This window comes from Melospiza melodia, chromosome 2 (assembly GCF_035770615.1).
Source record: "Melospiza melodia melodia isolate bMelMel2 chromosome 2, bMelMel2.pri, whole genome shotgun sequence".
Lineage (NCBI taxonomy): Eukaryota > Metazoa > Chordata > Aves > Passeriformes > Passerellidae > Melospiza > Melospiza melodia.
In genome coordinates this window covers 75,952,145-75,968,822 of record NC_086195.1, presented here as the reverse complement: position 1 = coordinate 75,968,822, position 16,678 = coordinate 75,952,145, and the positions used below count along the sequence as shown (strand labels likewise).

Sequence of the window (16,678 nt, the reverse complement as noted above, 5' to 3'; positions counted from 1 at the left end):
TCAGAATTATTTAGGGTTGCTCAGAAAACTCTGCAAGTATTGAGAGGATTACTACCTTAGTGACAGCATAAAATATTTAAGCTTTACTACTGGTAGCACCACTGAACCAATCTGAAAACAAAGAATGTCATATCTCAAGCAACTTGTAGATCAACAGAGTTGTAAACTAAATTCCTGTAACATTACCTTTATTAAGCGATCCTTAATTCATGTTTCAGGCCACAGTTGCACATCTAAAATAGGGTACCTAGATCAATTTTAATAGCACAGTTCTAAACACTGAGTTTTGAATAAACATGACAAGCTACAGTCCTAGTTCCATGATTTAGCAATCTTATACAGCTGGACGGTTCATACAGCACGGGCTGCCCTTCTTGTAAATAACATAGCTCCTGCTGTATGCTAAAGGCAAAAAGCAGAATTCAAGATTCCTAGCATTCAAAACTAATACCAAAACTGGGACACCTGAATTCATTATGAAAATACCAAATGTGCCCAAGCAGTGCCTACTGAAGGACTGACTTGCCATCATTCATTCAGCTCAGCTACAAGGAGTCAGTGTCAAAAATTTGAAGGGCAAGATGTTTATATTTCATCAGTTGGGATGAGGGACACCAATACTGTTACATTAAACACACAGAAGAAAGAGATCACTTGAAAACAGAAAAAACTTGGCCAATCTGAAGGTAAAATACATTTATAATCAGACTAAGATGTTTTGATCTACTAGAAAACTCTCACATGAATATATTAAGAAAAATTCCTCTTCTAGGTATTGACTATAAAAGTCCAAAGACAATGTCATAAGAAGTGCCTCATCTTCAGTGTGTTCAGAAATTAGAAGCCAAATGGCTTCAATCACTCATTTCCTCAATGTGTGGGTTTAAGCAGACTGACTTACTCTAATGCAATGTTAGCCACAACCAAACACATTTTCCTGAGCAGGCACCAAGCACAATGACACCCAGCAACTTCCCAAAAGAGCAAGAGCAGTGGTAGATGCTACAGAGAACTTGGTTACCTACCAGTACGCACACACTACATGCATTGACCACTGTAAGGTAAAATTCAAATGCGGAAGCATTGTACATCAAGGCATGTGCTCCAGTATTTTTCATTTATGTGAAAAATGCATCTTGCCCCTACAGGAGTTTTTGATGGATTAAGAGAAAACAGTGGCCAGTAAGTTAAAAAGGAAAGGGGAAAGACCCTACTGACTTTTATACCTTGCAATTTATTGCAAAAGCCCAGTAGAAGATATTATTTGGGATAAATTTGCTGTACCTCGGTTCCATTTTTTATCTCCTCCTGTGCCTTCATTTCTTTCTTTTGCCTCAAAATCCTTTCACATAACAAAGACCACGCATGCCACCTACTCCTCCATTGTACAAGGACACACTTCAAAGACTTGATTTCTTTGGGTACCATCTTCCTGTTTCTCCTTCAGTGGGCAATAGCTCAGTGGGGTTTCTGTCACTACTGGCACTAACATTCATTTAAACTAACAACTTGAGCTGGAAACTGTAATGTACCCATTCTGCCTCCTCTCACTTGCAGCTTCTCCTGTCTCTTAGACTTACTGCTCAGTTGCAACAGCAAAATAATTTTCTACATAGATAGGAACATTTTATAAAGTGTTAAAGAATGCATTTAACTTTTTCTGATATGGGCACAATTACAAAGATGACTGAAGCTAGAGGTTTTCTCCTTTTGGAGGAAAAATCTACCTGGCGATAAATGAAAGGGAAAAAAACCCAAAATAACCAACCAACCAACCAACCAACCAACCAACCAACCAACCAACCAACCAAGAACAAACAAATAAAAACCCACAAATACACACCAAAACAACAGTTGGGCTTGTTTGTACCTTTTTTCTTTAGCAACCCCCTGAAAATATTTAGAAGACATAAATCAGCAGCGGATATGGTCATGGTAGGTAGCTAATCATCCAGTAAGAGATACCATTTCTTTTTACAGCTTACTCCATGGACTGTAACTCAGCAAAAACTGAGTAAAAGATAAAGCAGCCACAAACACCACTACACTGAAGGAAAAACAGTTCAGTAGTGTACTTGCAAGTCTAGGCATTTATCTTTTTATCACTACCATTAATACAAACAGTGCATGTCTCTTGACTAGGCTGAGAGTTCAAATCATACAGAAAGGAAAAGAGCTTGAGAATGTAGTTTCAGATAGGCAGCAGAAGAAAATTTTTCTGGTTTTACCCCCCTTTTTGGCTGTCCAAACAAACAAAAAAATTTCTCAGCTTGAACGTTTACATTACATATTATCAAGTGGGAAATGGCTACATAAACACAGGAAACAGCATAATTGGAGCACAGAACTAATTAAGAAAAAAACTGATCCAAAATTTAAGTATAGCACACTTCACAACATTTTTAACAGTATGTTATTCTAGTGAGTACTCTGCTAAACATAGATATTTTAGGATGTTACAAGTAACCTTACCTTCTTAAACATTTATCACATGGAACAATTTTTCCCATAAACAATGAGTAAACAAAACAAAACCAAATATTTTTCTATAGGGGAAAAACTTCAACTTAAGAAGTGCAGAAGTGAAGGAAGATCTGCTTATGTGGAGAGTTGTGTGGCTTTTTAAACTTTTTTGTTCAATACATTAACATTTACAGAAATTATCTGATTAAAATAAATCCTAGCAAATAAGCAAAAAGCTTTACTCTACAAAAAGTTTATTTTAAATTTTCCAAGACATTTTTAATCTGGCTGTAGACCTATTTAACAGTTACCCCAAATCAGTTCCATATGTTTATTATTTTGTCTCTTTGCTTTTCCAAATCCTGATCTGTAAATTTTGCAGCCAGGTCTGTTTCCCTCACTGTGCAGATGTCAACAAAACATCTCCAGAGTGGAGTGAATGTACCCTGAACAGGCCTCCTTGTGAGGTCCATTAGGATGTGAAGGGAAAGTTGGAAATCAATAATAAACATTTCACTTATCAAAGTAAGAACTTCCTAACTTGCCATGAAAAGTAAAACCAATGTTATTTAATTAGTGCAGATTATTCCTTAAGGGATGTTGAGCAGCCATCATCCCAACATTTATTTTGACAAGCTTTATTTGTCAGAATTCCTGAAACTGCCTTTAAATATTCTTTCCTTAAAAAAACAGAGTCAGAGTGCAGGTTCCTTCTTCCTAGACTGAAGCTGGACACATTAAAGCACATAGACAAGATGTTCTTTAGCAACAGACTTAAGAGATCAAGAGTTTGATTGCCTGGATGTCATAAGCAACAGCTTCTGAGTCCGAAGTAAGAACAAACACCTCAACATTTAAAGTTTGAAACAAATAAATAAATAAACAAAATGGAAGTTTAGCAGACATAAAAATAACCAAATGGCTAACCCAACATGGAAGCCAAGATGTTGACAGGAATGTTTACTGCAGCTAGGATTTTCTTTTAAATTTTTCATCATGCAGAATCTGTCAGAGAATATCAATAAAATTTTCAAATTGCCAGTAATGGTTATATTTGACACAGCGGCTCTAATTTTCTTCAAACAAACAAGCAATAAAATTGGCCAGCTACAGAACTTTCCATAGAAATTTAGGCTCCAAAATACCGAAATCAACTGATTTAGAGCCTCGCGTAAAATGCTCTTGGGACAAACGTCACGGGTGAGGATGTTACTCTTAAATTCAACTAGAAAATCAGATTTGTTAGATGTTGTCAAACTTTCGCCTGTTTCCCATTTTCCCCATAACCCTTACCTCAAAAAAGAGTATGGAAGTCTTTTTAAGAAATACACCATACTCTTAGCCCATTACCATGATGGGCACCTTTGAAATACCTTACTGAAAGGTATTTGATGACAATCTGATTAATGATGCTCCAGGCTGAGGGATGCATGGTCACTGAGCAATATAAAATACTTACTATGTTTCTACATTACATTTTCCAACACTTGGCCTAATCTCAGTTTGTGCCTTAGACACTTTCCATGGCAAAGTCTATTTCTTTTGGTAAAGTATTTCACAATGCAGCTCATCATGAGGAAGTTTTCCTGTCATTCAGCCTAACTTCTCTCCCAAATTCTTCCTGTCAGATGACTGTCTCTTCTTAGCTAGATGATGTAAGCAGCATTCACACTTCCCAGATAAAGAAATAAAAATTTAAAATCAGAGTGAGAGCTTGAGAAGATGAACAGTTCAAACTGAAAGGGGTCTTATGTATAGATCTACCTACTTACTCTTTTAGCAATCAATGCAATCACTTTTACATGAAGAAAAAATGCCTTATGTGTGACTAAGTGATGGCTATGGAGACTAAGCAGCTATGTAAGCAGTCACATAATACCTGTCTGCTGCTCTTAGTGAAGGTGAGAATTCAAGAGCCAGGCGAAGTTGTGCTGGTTTACAGCAGGCCCTGCACTATTTGTGATCATCATGTGCTGCCTTCCAGTATGAAAATTAATTTGCACACTGAAGGTCTTGACAGGTCAATGCCACTAACTGCACAAGTGGGGTTAATAGGTCTACAATCTGTTACTATTAGGAATCACTTTGCATTATATTGCACAGCTGCTGTGAAATAAAACACTGAGAAAGGCGGTCTGACATTTCAATGCTTTGCTTCTGTGACACATTCTTCATAGTTTGGATATTGCCATGGTTCTTCTATCTACTATTTGTTATCTCTTCAGTACCAACAAAATCAAACCCCAAAAAGCATTGTTAAAAAAATAAAAAATAAAAAAAAAAAAAAACAAGAAGAAGAAGTTGGTGCTGAGGAAATTAGCTACTCAGAGATTAATGTAATTAGAAGTTGTATTTTGCTTTAACAACTACTTTGTGAATGGACACAGCCAGGCATAAAGCCAAAATCAGCTTAGCTGTTTGTAATGGTACTATGCCCAGGAACTGTTAATGTTGAAACTGGAAGTATGTATCCTTTCAGGAAACAAAAGCACGCGCATGAAAATTTAAGATATATTCTGAAAAACTGTAGGTTGGCCACAGCTACAAACTACTAAGAGGTAAGGGAGCTTTAGATATAGGATCCATAGAAAACCTTTCCCTTTCTCCTTGCTATTGGCATACTAAGTTTTACTGGTAGCTGACACACTGAAGAATGTCCATATGTTATTTAAGGCTCAAATGCTGAATAATCATAAATTAGAAGGTTCTGGCAGTTGTCAGTGGTGAAAATTCAAAATGAGTATGTCGGGAACAGACGACAGAATTAAGAAAAGAGTACAGGACATGTCATGACATATGCCATGACAAGATATTTAGAGCAAAAGATCTAAAAATTGTACCTAGCTTGTAGAAAGGTCTCAATATAGTGTAAGAGGCATCCTAGGAGAGACAAAGGGCTAGTCTGGTTTCTGCAAACTGTGACTCTACTAAGATTGTGTATTGCTACGTGGGCTGAGCTGCAGAGGCCGCACTTCCATGTGGCCCTGCTGGATGCCCATCAGGGAAACCGAGTCACCCTTTGCCTCAGTGTGGGAATTATGGATGGTCTCGCCCTATCAAGCAGCTCCCCTGATCCCTCAGTAGTATCCCTGGTGAAAAATGGCCTTTAGCCACGGTGGGGGGATGCTGGGGCAGTCTGGCAGCAGCTGCAGGGCAGTGCTGGCAGGACTGACGGGACGTGCCCAGGAGCGGAGCCGGACGGGCCGGCCTGGGCTGGCCCTGCCTGCAGCCACCTCACAGCTCCGCGCTGGCCCCAGCCCAGGGCCTGGCACGGGGGGAGGCTCAGGGCAATGCCAGACCCCCCTGCAGGCTTTGGCTCGCCATGGCCCACTCCCTACTGACTGTCACACTGGACTCCAGGGGGAATTTCACATCAACTCCATGACAACAAACTGGGCCAAAATTTTAATGATTTTGGCCAAGGTGGATGGGCTACCTCCACTTAACCCAGAAAGGAAACATAACTCAATATTGTTTGAAAAGTAGCTTTTACTAAAGCTATCCAAAGAAGTAACTCTCACAATATTTTAATCCTTAAGGCTACCAGACTCTGTGGCCCCATACTTCAAAACTTCCCTCAGGACCATGTGACCATGGCTTCCAGATTTCAACTATAATTTCCTTTAAACACTGGAAAAATAATATCTTTCTCTGACTACAGCTACTTGTAATAGCAGGGCTGCAACAAATATTGCACCATGAAGTAGATATGTAGTCATTTATTTGGGTGGTCACGCTAGCTTAAGCAGTTTGCTGATCTTGAAATGATCCTTCGTCCAATTTTTGACTTCTTCTTCTGCCCTCTGTGGCTGTTACACTGAAGCAGTCTGTTGCAACATGGTTGAAAAATAACCAGTAAATATCTTGTTTGTTTTGCTTTTAGCCAGGTCAGTTTTGTGTAGTGGGTACATAATAAACTGGCATGGCTGCCAAAAACAGACAAAACTGTTAATCTGTTTCAGTCTTAGCACAAAGCAAAAGCACTTGCTCTGGGAGATACAACTAAGAAAGCTTCTCAAGATAACTGTAACTGAAGCCTCTGCAGACATTTGAAAAGTATAATAAAGGCAACCGAAGTATTCTGCAAATATTAACACAACATCCTAAAAGAGAATACTTATATAAAATACCTTTGTATGTAACACAGCTATGAGCCCATGCAGAATACACAGAGTGCTCAAGGGGGAATATTTTGCTTCCTTATGAAAAGGTGGGGGCTTTGTTTGGCTGGTGTTTGTTTGGTTTAAATAAAGGCATATTTGTTTCTACACACCCTTTGGTACATGAAGTGCTTTTGCTGTTTTCTGTTTTTAATCACATTTCCCAGGACATTACATAAGAACAACAAATACAGCGGTTTCATTCCAGAGATCAGAATAAATGAAGGAAACTTTAAAATTAAGTCTGTAGGAATGAAGCACCTTTTTCATACCTCCAGGAGAATTGCAAATAAATTTAGAATCCATTAAAAAAATAAGAAAATAGCATGTCAGATAGCAGCATAAAAATTATTACAAGCTAGTAATAGGTACAGCATATATCCTCTTCTATGACCAGCTCCATTCCCTCCCTCTGTAGTCAGAAAATAAATGCAAAAACTTAAAGGCTATAAGGTTGGCTGATCTAGAACTCATGCTCCCTTAAAATAGTCATTTAAAAGTGCAAACATCTTTCTTCCTTTTTTCTCTGTCAACAGTCATCTGAAAAGACACTTAGTGACTGTGGTGGAAGCAAAAGAATCTACAAACTAAAATTGCAACTACCACATTTCTGTGAAGACTAAAATGTCATTAAAATAAATTCCTTCCAGCCATGCTACTCACAGAATGCTTCTCAAAACTTTGGGAAGTGCTGCTATGCAATGCAATATCACATGCAGTGAAATGCTTGCATGGAGCAAATATATGAATTGAGAACAAATTAGGATTTATAAAACGACAAGTAGCAAGAAGCTTTCCAACTAACCTTTCATTCTGCACTTTTAATGAAGACAGCATTTCATATCTCTCTCCATGATATTCTTCAAAACTGGAAATAGCAAGCAATCTCATTTTGTGAATGTTCTCACTGAAAAATGCTGCAAGGTAAAGCTGGAGAGAGACCTTTTATAAGGACAGGTAGCAACAGCACAAGGGGGAATGTCTTTAAACTGAAAGAGGGTAGGCTTAGATTAAATATAGGGAAGAAATTCTTTAATTTGAGGGTGGTGAGACATTGGCATAAGTTGCCCAGAGAAATTGTGGATGCCCTACCCCCAGAAGTGTCAAAAGCTGGATGGGGCTTTGAGCAACCTGGTCTAGTGGGTGGCCTCCCTGCCATAGCAGAGGGAGTTGGAGTATGGTCTTTAAGATCCCTTCCAACCCAAACCATTCTCTAATTGTATATCCATATGGAGGCAAATACAAATACACACACCTTGAATATAGAAAGCAGGAGAAACTGTAGTTGCTAACAACTAATTACACTACTCTCCTGCAACACACTTTGTTTCTTAAAAAGATTTTCTAAAAAAGATTTTCTTTATTTGCATTCTCTGCAGAAGACTGAAAAGCAAATAGTATATGGACACTGAATTACCAAAGCCTTCTTACTAAGGCTTGGAAAACTGTTTACATAAGATGGTAAAGAATGTACATGAATCTTATAAATCCCCTTATCTCTGTTCCCCTTTCCTTTCCCCTTGAACAATTATCCTATTCCCACTCTCCTGTCTTACTCACAGCCTCTTAGCCCTATCAAGACAGACAAGTGATCACTCTTTGATGCCAACTATCCAGTCAAAACAACAACAGAGATCAACATGGGAGATCTATGTTTTCACACCTTTTATAAAGTTGCTTACTGCAAGAAACTAACTTTTTGTCACAAATCAACTCTATGACAACTATCTTGGAAAACAGCAAAGACTGTCTCTAAAACCAGCAATTTGCTTTCCTCTTCAACAGGTAGGTTTAAAGGCAATGAAATTATCTAGGCCCAAGCTGAGGAGCACAGGGTGCAAAAGGCACCGCAGATGATTTGGTTCTGCACTCTGGACACTCATATCAACAGGAAATAAGTCATATTTTCAAAAGAAAAAGAAAAATGTAGAGAGAAAGCTGCTAAGAAACAGAGAGCAAAACATGAACAGTAGGTTCTCTGTTGATTTCATGATCATAAAATTCTGAACATATTCTGAATTAATAGTATGGTTCTGTCACAACGCAGTGATTCTGGAAGTACCTTCTGCAAAGTTAATGAAAATACGGACCTGTATTTTCAGTTCCTGAGGATGGAGTTACAGGGATGTGAGAGGGACTAGTTGCAATTTTTTTCTATTGAGACCAGCTTGATCTTTTAAAAATTATTATACTCAAATGTCTCAGGATGACTGTTTAAGTGTACAATTATGGAAGATGATGCAGTGCTATCTGGATAAGCCAGCTAATGCTCTGTACTAATAACACCCATAATTTTATCTCCAGATTGTCTGGCCTAGTATGTATTCTTTATCTGAGAAAAGTTCAGAAATACATACAGATGTTATATGTTAAACTACCTTAATGATAACAGAACATGAACTGTTTACCTTTATTACTGTTTGTTTTATGTTTTTTTTTAACTGAGCACAAATGCTAAGAAACATCCACTGAACATGTGTATTTTCATACTTAAGTGGTGCAGAGAAAGACAGCAAACAGGATTCCTTCAAGCCCAAGACAGTGCAAGGGGGAAAGTTACATTGAGAGTTCTTGCCCAACAAGAACCCACCAAAGAATCATGCTCTCTAGGAAGTCTGCGTGACAGAAATATGCCTATCACTTCCTGATTTCATATAGGAGTTATAATGATCAGAGATAACATCTGTAGGGAAATGAAAGTACTAGTTCTAGTATATTTTTGATAGCAATTATATTGAAGTAATTACTATCTTCTGGATAGAAGGCCCTCATTTTCCCTGTGTGCACTGCAGTTATGGGAAGGAAGTAATAGAAAGTTAGTGTGAGAGAAATTATTTTTCCAGCTGGATCACTTCTCCAATTATGTTCACCACACAGACACACAAACATTTGTACCAGCACAACAGGAAGACTTTTTCTCAAAAGGTCTATACTTGACAGACACGCAATTAATATGAAGAGGTAACACAAGGCTGACTGAAATTTAAGGCAAAGCTGGTTCTGCAAACTGCTAATTAGATAAAATTCTGTGTAGCACATTTCCTCCAGTTATTCCAGAGTTAAAACACAGCAGAAAACCATGCAATGCTACTGAGCACACTCTTGCTTCTGCAAGAGTCTCCAAGTAATTTTGTAATGTTTTTTCTTGCTTATCCTTACAAAGTAAGACTGACAATGGTATCAGCAAGGAAAAAAAAAGGGAAGAAAAATCTGATGTCAAGGGCTGAAGTGTTAACCTGTTGCTGAGGACTAGCTCAAGTGTGCTGAAAGGTGTAATTTCAATTAATGAATCACAGGACTCCAAATAACGTTGATCTAATTTGTTTTAATTAACGCTAATCAAAGAGACCTCCTTGCAGTCTCTTCTCATTCTCACCTTCTGGGTGTTAAGCTTTCCTTGTTGCCTTCCCCTGCATCTTTTGCAGTCTACATCATACTTTCTGGCCAGAAGTGCATATAGCAAGTATTCAAAATGGGGGCTCCCCAAAAAGGTTTGTGAAAGCATGCCATTTGTTTCCAGTAATTTTCCTAATGATTTCTAAAACTTAGCCCGTCAAAGGACAGTAAGCTGGTAGTTAAAAAAAACCCCAAACAAACAAAAAAAAACAACCTCCAAAACCATTGAAACCAGTATTTTCCTATCTTGCAGAACCTCTCTTACCTTAAAGACATGGATTTTTCTGTAATGAATATTAAATATGTTCTCTGATATATCTGGGATGAAATAGGAGGAAGAAAAGGTGAAAAAACAAATATATAAATGTACGTAAAAATTATGTTTATAAGAAATTTGAAAATTCACTACTGATTTACTGATCCTACTTCAAGAGAAACCTCAAAGAGGTACTTCTAAATTAGTAATTTGATGAAGAAATTCAGACAGTCTTTCCAAAGAAGTTAGTTAACGAAACAGTCCATGCTACCTTAATGACTCAATAGGATGTACAGCCATCTTAAGTTGAAGAAAAAAACTCACTCTCTAAGCCCAGGTGCTTTTAATTAATTTTAAACAGCAAACATGGTGGGAGGAGAGGGAGTAGAAGGAACAACAAAAATAAAGAACAAAAAAACCAGTCGTAACTTCAAAGAAGTCTTTTTATTTGTGGCATTTTCTTTCACTTACAGTAATATGCTGTCAGTGTTCTTCCCAGCAGACTCCTACCAAGGAGATTAATTTAAATGCCAAATCTTGCATGAGAGGTGAAAAACACTGAAATCAGTTACCAAGTATATCCAAACACCATCAAACACTATTTTTTTGAAATTTGAGAGACACTACGCAAAAAAAGGTGTTTGTTCTGCAGTCTCAGGGTGCTAGTACAGGCAATGCTATTTTTCCCCAGTATAAACTGAGAAATAAGCTGCCCCTGTGGATAGGAGTCTGCTTACTCTTCTGATGGAATCTGTAATGCACTTCACATTATAGGGAAAAGGTTAATTCTGTTCAATAACACGCTGTGCCCTTCAGTATCTGATTTTATGTACCATTCCATGGATAGCTGGTTTTAACAACTCATTTATTTTTCTTCAAGTGCAGCTTTTGAAACTGAATATTTTGATGCTTTCCCTGAAAGCAGATAGCATCAGACCCCTTGTGTGAGGGCAAATACAGAACCACAATGAGAACATCCAGTTAATACAAAAAAAGTCCACAAAAATGAGATACTGTCTGAAGCAAGAAGATTATTAGATACAAAAAAAGCAGACTTTACAAAGAAAAATATTCATCAAGCATAGTACAAAACTATCCACTTCAGAATTTTTATATATCCCCTGGAGTATTTAATATTGGTCAGGAATCTCACTGATTCATGATGCCAGGGAGAAAAAGCTCTGAGGCCATTCATCACCTGCCAACAACCAAAAAAAAACAAAAAAAACACTTGGATAAATAGCAAGGAATTTAAGAATTAAGAGCCTATTTCAGTCTTGGATTCAGTAAGCTCTCAGAAATAATCAGGATGTTCCAGCAAGATAACATTGACACTGAAGAGAACTCATTCAATGCTTCAAACTCAGAGGGGATCTCTAGGACCAGTAGCATGAACCAGTTCACCTATAGTGATGACAACACAGAATAATCCTCCAAGAGGAAAAGGAAGTAGCATTTTATTTCACTCCCAGATAATTTCTGTTACTAATTTTAATAACAATATAAAATTAATAGGAAGCAAAAATAAAATATGAATCTGTAAAATAAAATATATCACTTATTTAGCAGAAGGAATGCAAATTCAGTGAAAGAGGAAGGAAATTATTTTAAGTAAGTTCCCTTGATAAAGATTCAAACATTCACATGGGATTAAATTACAGCATCTCTATTGTTCCCTAATAAACACTAGGAAATAGAGGTCATTATTCGACATCCCTGATGGTTTGCTGCTGAAATCATTGGAAATGCAGTGGGGACTAATCTGGCTTTTTATCCAATTTACAGTACATGTGAAGCCCAAGAGTAGTGCTGTTTAGCTGAGATTTTTTTAATGCACCATTTACCAACAGCATCACTAAATTAACACCACCACAAAATGACAGACCTCATCAAAACTTAAGGCTGTACATCATAAAAGAAGCTATCTTATGAGTTATTTTTCCTTTATTTTCTTTTTAAGGGGAAATGTGTGGTGCATGGCCTCTGTTTTTTCTAACTACTCTTCAATTTTCTAGCATCAAGAAATAAAAGACAAGGATAAAAGAAGCTGACTTGCAATAATCACCATATTATTACTGCTGCCAGTAATAATGGCCACAAGGCCTTACAAAACAGAATATTGATTGTGACATGAAGTTTCATTTGACTTTATACTTCAGTGTTTTTCCTAACAATACCATTCATAATGCCGTGTTTCATTAGCTTCTTCTGAATAAAAAAAAACTTCTGGTTCTTCTGGGTCTTTATGCAGGAAGGAGAGAAGATTTCCTAAACACCTTCTCAAACTATTTCCGTGACCGCTGGAAACACTTCATTTATACAATCAGTGGACAAGCACTCCAACACTGTGTTCCGTAAGACAAAAATATAATTTGACTTATGAAGAATTTATTAGGCATCAGATTGGAAATAAATTGGTAACATGAATATATACTTTTTTATACTTTTCATATTCTAACCTGATTAATGCACTTATATGTATGCTCATAATTTAACAACAGAAAGTTCAAGGCAGGGAAACAAGGTCATTAGCTGGTATGCAAAATTAATATCTGTCACTCCATATTCTCATACATCCTGCATTCACTGAGACAATAGTGTCTTTTACTACCACATGCTACAAGAATTAAAAGAAAGTTGAAAGTAATATGATGAAGTATATCCAAAAATAGCCACAACATTGCCTAGATGTTTTTCTCCATGCCTTCTACAAAATGTCAGAAAGAACAAGCTTTTTAAAAATAACTTTTGCATGTTTTGTCTCTTTACGCAGAAGGAAATTAAATTCTTAAAGGCCTGCATGCCGTGTCTCAAGCTTTCCCATCAGCTGAGAACCTTGTTTAGTATTGTCACTAAGCTGCAAAGTGGCTGACTTAAAGTGCTTCCAGCAGAGAAATCTTAGTGGATGCATATTCCTCAGAAGCAAGCAAAAGTGCTTTCAAGATTCCACAGTTAAATTACAAGTTTCTCAAGGAAAGACCTTATACTAGGATTCTGTTTGGCACACTGATCCTCACAGGGACCTCTGGATTCTATGACGACATGGAGAAAACTGCAGTAAGAAACTGGGGAATAAAAAATCCACATCTTTGACAAAGGTGATACTTTTACTCCAGTAATAATTAAACAAATTCCACTAACAGGCAGCTCAAATATTTTAAACGTAGAGAAATCCGAAGTCTGATAAATTTTCTTATGCAAATATAACTACCATGAAAACTGTGTGTCCTCAATGTTCTCATTCTGGACAGAGAATGGGAAATGAATGAGGTTATTCCAACCTAAGAAAAAAGGTGGATACAAATAATTTCCTGTCCAGAGCAGCTTCTCCTTAGATGAAGACCCACACTGGAGCAGCCTGTTCCTGGAGGACTCAATCCTATGGAAAGGACCCGCACTGGAGCAGGTCATGAAGAACTGCAGCCATGGGAAAGACTCATGTTGGAGAAGTTTGTGGAGATTCTCGCCCAAGGGAGGGACCAATACTGGAGCAAGAGAAGAGGGTGAGGAGTCCTCCCCATGGGGAGGAAGGAGGTGCAGCCCTCATCCCCTGCCCTTCTCTGCCACTGGCAGGGAGGAGGTAGAGAACTGGGATTAAAGTAAAACCTCAAAAGAAAGGAAGGGCAGAAGAAGTTTCTTGAAGATTTGGGTTTTGCTTCTTATTACCCTACTCTGATTTGCCATTAAATTAAACAGGTTTCCCCAAGTTGAGTCTGTTTTGCTCATGACAGTGATTGCCAAGTGATCATCTCCCCCTGCCCTTATCTCAGCCCATGAACCTTCCCTTAAATTATCTCTTCCCTGCCCAGATGAGGAGGGCAGTGACACAGCAGCTTTGGTGGGCACTGCTAATCCAACCAGGGCCAACCTCCCACACTGAGCTACACAATCCATGCATTCCCACGGAAATCATATTGATACAGAACAAAACATACTATTCCATCTGACTAGTCTTTTTTCACTTAATAATATTAATTTTTTCCCTTTTTTTATGCTAAAGGCCTTCCTACATCTTTTACAAAAACATTATATGGCAAGATCAAATTATAAACCAAAGAGAGGCCAAAAACTTCTAAAACTGAAAATGGTAGTGACTCCTCTGAGAGGAAAATAAAAAGAGGGGAAAGAAATGAGAGAAAATAGGATATTTTTTTTACATAGTGAAAGACTAATGAGTTTGAAAAATAAAGCCCTCATCTATTCATTGCTTTTTTTTTCCTAATAGTTAGCTCATAACAATCTTTACCTTAAAATGGAAAGCTATCAATTTTGAAACACTGTTTAACTAAGGAACTAATAAGTGTTCTGCTAACCTAGTTTTAAGGTGGTAAGTACAGAACAGTCACCTCACTATCCCAGCTACCCAGGAAAAAATGTTTTGCATGAAGTAAAAAAATAATTATACTTTTATACATTTAAGTAATATTAGCTATGCAATTGTACTAAATAAATGTTATGACTTTGCTAATTTAAAATATTTATATAAACAGAAATAGTGGGACAGCAATTCTATGGCTATTTACTTCTAGGTTAAGGCAAATTTATATAATCTTTTTTTTCTGGATTAGTAAATTGATTCTGAACTGAGTCATAAAAACCTTACCTCAATGTTCTAAGTAAAGGAAAACCGGCACAGACATAATCTTTGGATGGATTAGAGTGAGTTAAACTTTCACAACATTTAAAAATCCCCCTACTGATCACAATTCTTAGCTCACTCCTTTATTCATGACTTACTCCCAAGGAAGAACAAAAATAGCTTCATTACTCACCTGGATTTTTTTTTTAATAGTTCCATAAAAATACATTTAAAACTTCTTTAACAAAGCTATACTTGAATAGAAATACAAAAATTAAAGCAAACAACAGATTCAAATGGCATAAGGACACCGTATCAATGGATGACTCTAACCAGACCAATCTGTAGTGTATTCTACAGGAGTTTCTCTCAAGTAATGAATTTACTTTCTTTTCTAATCACTTACTTCTCAAATTCTTGCATTACTAGCATACATTCACTGCACTCAGTGCACTGAGAAACACTCAGGAGTATTTCATTTAGTGCAAATACAGATCTCCATCTGTATTTGTAGGAAGGGAAAGGTACACCAGGATTCAAAGCTTACTTTGGGTCAGGGAGCAGGAAGGTAGGAAACAGAGAGAAAACAACTTTAAATTGATGCAAATGTCTTTTCTTGAACTGTTTAATAAAAATTGCTGTAGTTTGTGCTAGTACATTTCTGCCTTTGTGTAAGAATTCCAAATAATTCTTATGATGTACTTAACCTCTACTACAGAAATAAATTTTTTTAAAAAATCACTTTAGGGAGAATAGAAAAAAAGTGTACTATTTTACTCACGGAGAGGTCCAATGGAAGCAAACTTACCAGTCGTCTTCTCTCCTCTTCAACAGCAATCAGGAGCCGAGCAAACTCCTTCAATGACTGGGCTGAAAGGAAAACAAAGAAAAAGAATGTTCTGCTTAAAATGAGATTTTAAGACCAGCTGAGCCCATTATCTGGATTGAAGCTACATTGATAAAATATTTCTCTTACATTGCAATGTAATCAGTAGCCTTAAACGAGATAGACTGAAGCAGGCAGCAGGTCAAGAGCAAAGAAAAAGAACCTGAGTCTTAAGAGTCATCTGTATTTTAAACATGGTTTTTTAATGGAATATGGCAAACTGAATTTCCTGAAACATGGAAAGATCAGTCTCAAAACAGAAGAATTCTGCTTTCAGCCACAAAATTCACTTTAGCATACCAGGAGAAGAAAGAAAATAATTGAGTTTCTCCCACTAAGGTGGGAGAACAAGTATTTGAAGGAACTATTAAAAATACTTGGGTAAATATTTGACACTCAACATTTTAGAAGAAATCCCAAGCGTTTAGATTTAACTGCTTTTTGGCTTTATGTTTTACAAGGACAAGGTTTCAGGTGACTCAAACATATGATTGATTTATAAGCTTTGAATTCTGTTACAACTGTGACAGAGTCTTTGCTCAAAATTGTTTTCAAATAGAAGTCAAAGAGCTGAAGCAGAGTCAATGGAAACATAATACAAGAATTAACCCTAAAAGAGGGCAAGAAAAAGGAAAACACTCTGAAAGCTCTTAAGACTTCATTCTCATGTAAGCAAACCTGTCTAGAAAAATATTTCTTTCCATTTGTATTACTTTCTCAAGGGCACAGGGGTTACTTAGATTCGGCATCACAATCCCATCAGTGACAATCCCAGAGAACAATCATGAGGAGAGAGCTAAGGATCTGTTTTCACTTCCTCCTGATGCAACTAGCAGTAATTGCTACCAGTGACAGGATGCTACATGTTGTGGTTTAAAGCTCTGAACTCAGAATACAAATTGCTAAATACAGTTTCTCACAATAAACTTGAGGCAATC

At 37.1% G+C, this 16,678-nt stretch overlaps 1 protein-coding gene across 1 annotated transcript in view; it reads right to left on the bottom strand.

Annotated features, from left to right (window-relative positions):
* The window catches only part of ARHGAP42 (Rho GTPase activating protein 42), a 143,493-nt gene that overhangs the window by 78,804 nt on the left and 48,011 nt on the right, over positions 1-16,678 (bottom strand). The window contains exon 3 of the mRNA XM_063148900.1: positions 15,663-15,724. Coding sequence (XP_063004970.1) covers positions 15,663-15,724 — 62 coding nt within the window. The remainder of the gene's footprint in view (positions 1-15,662; positions 15,725-16,678) is intronic.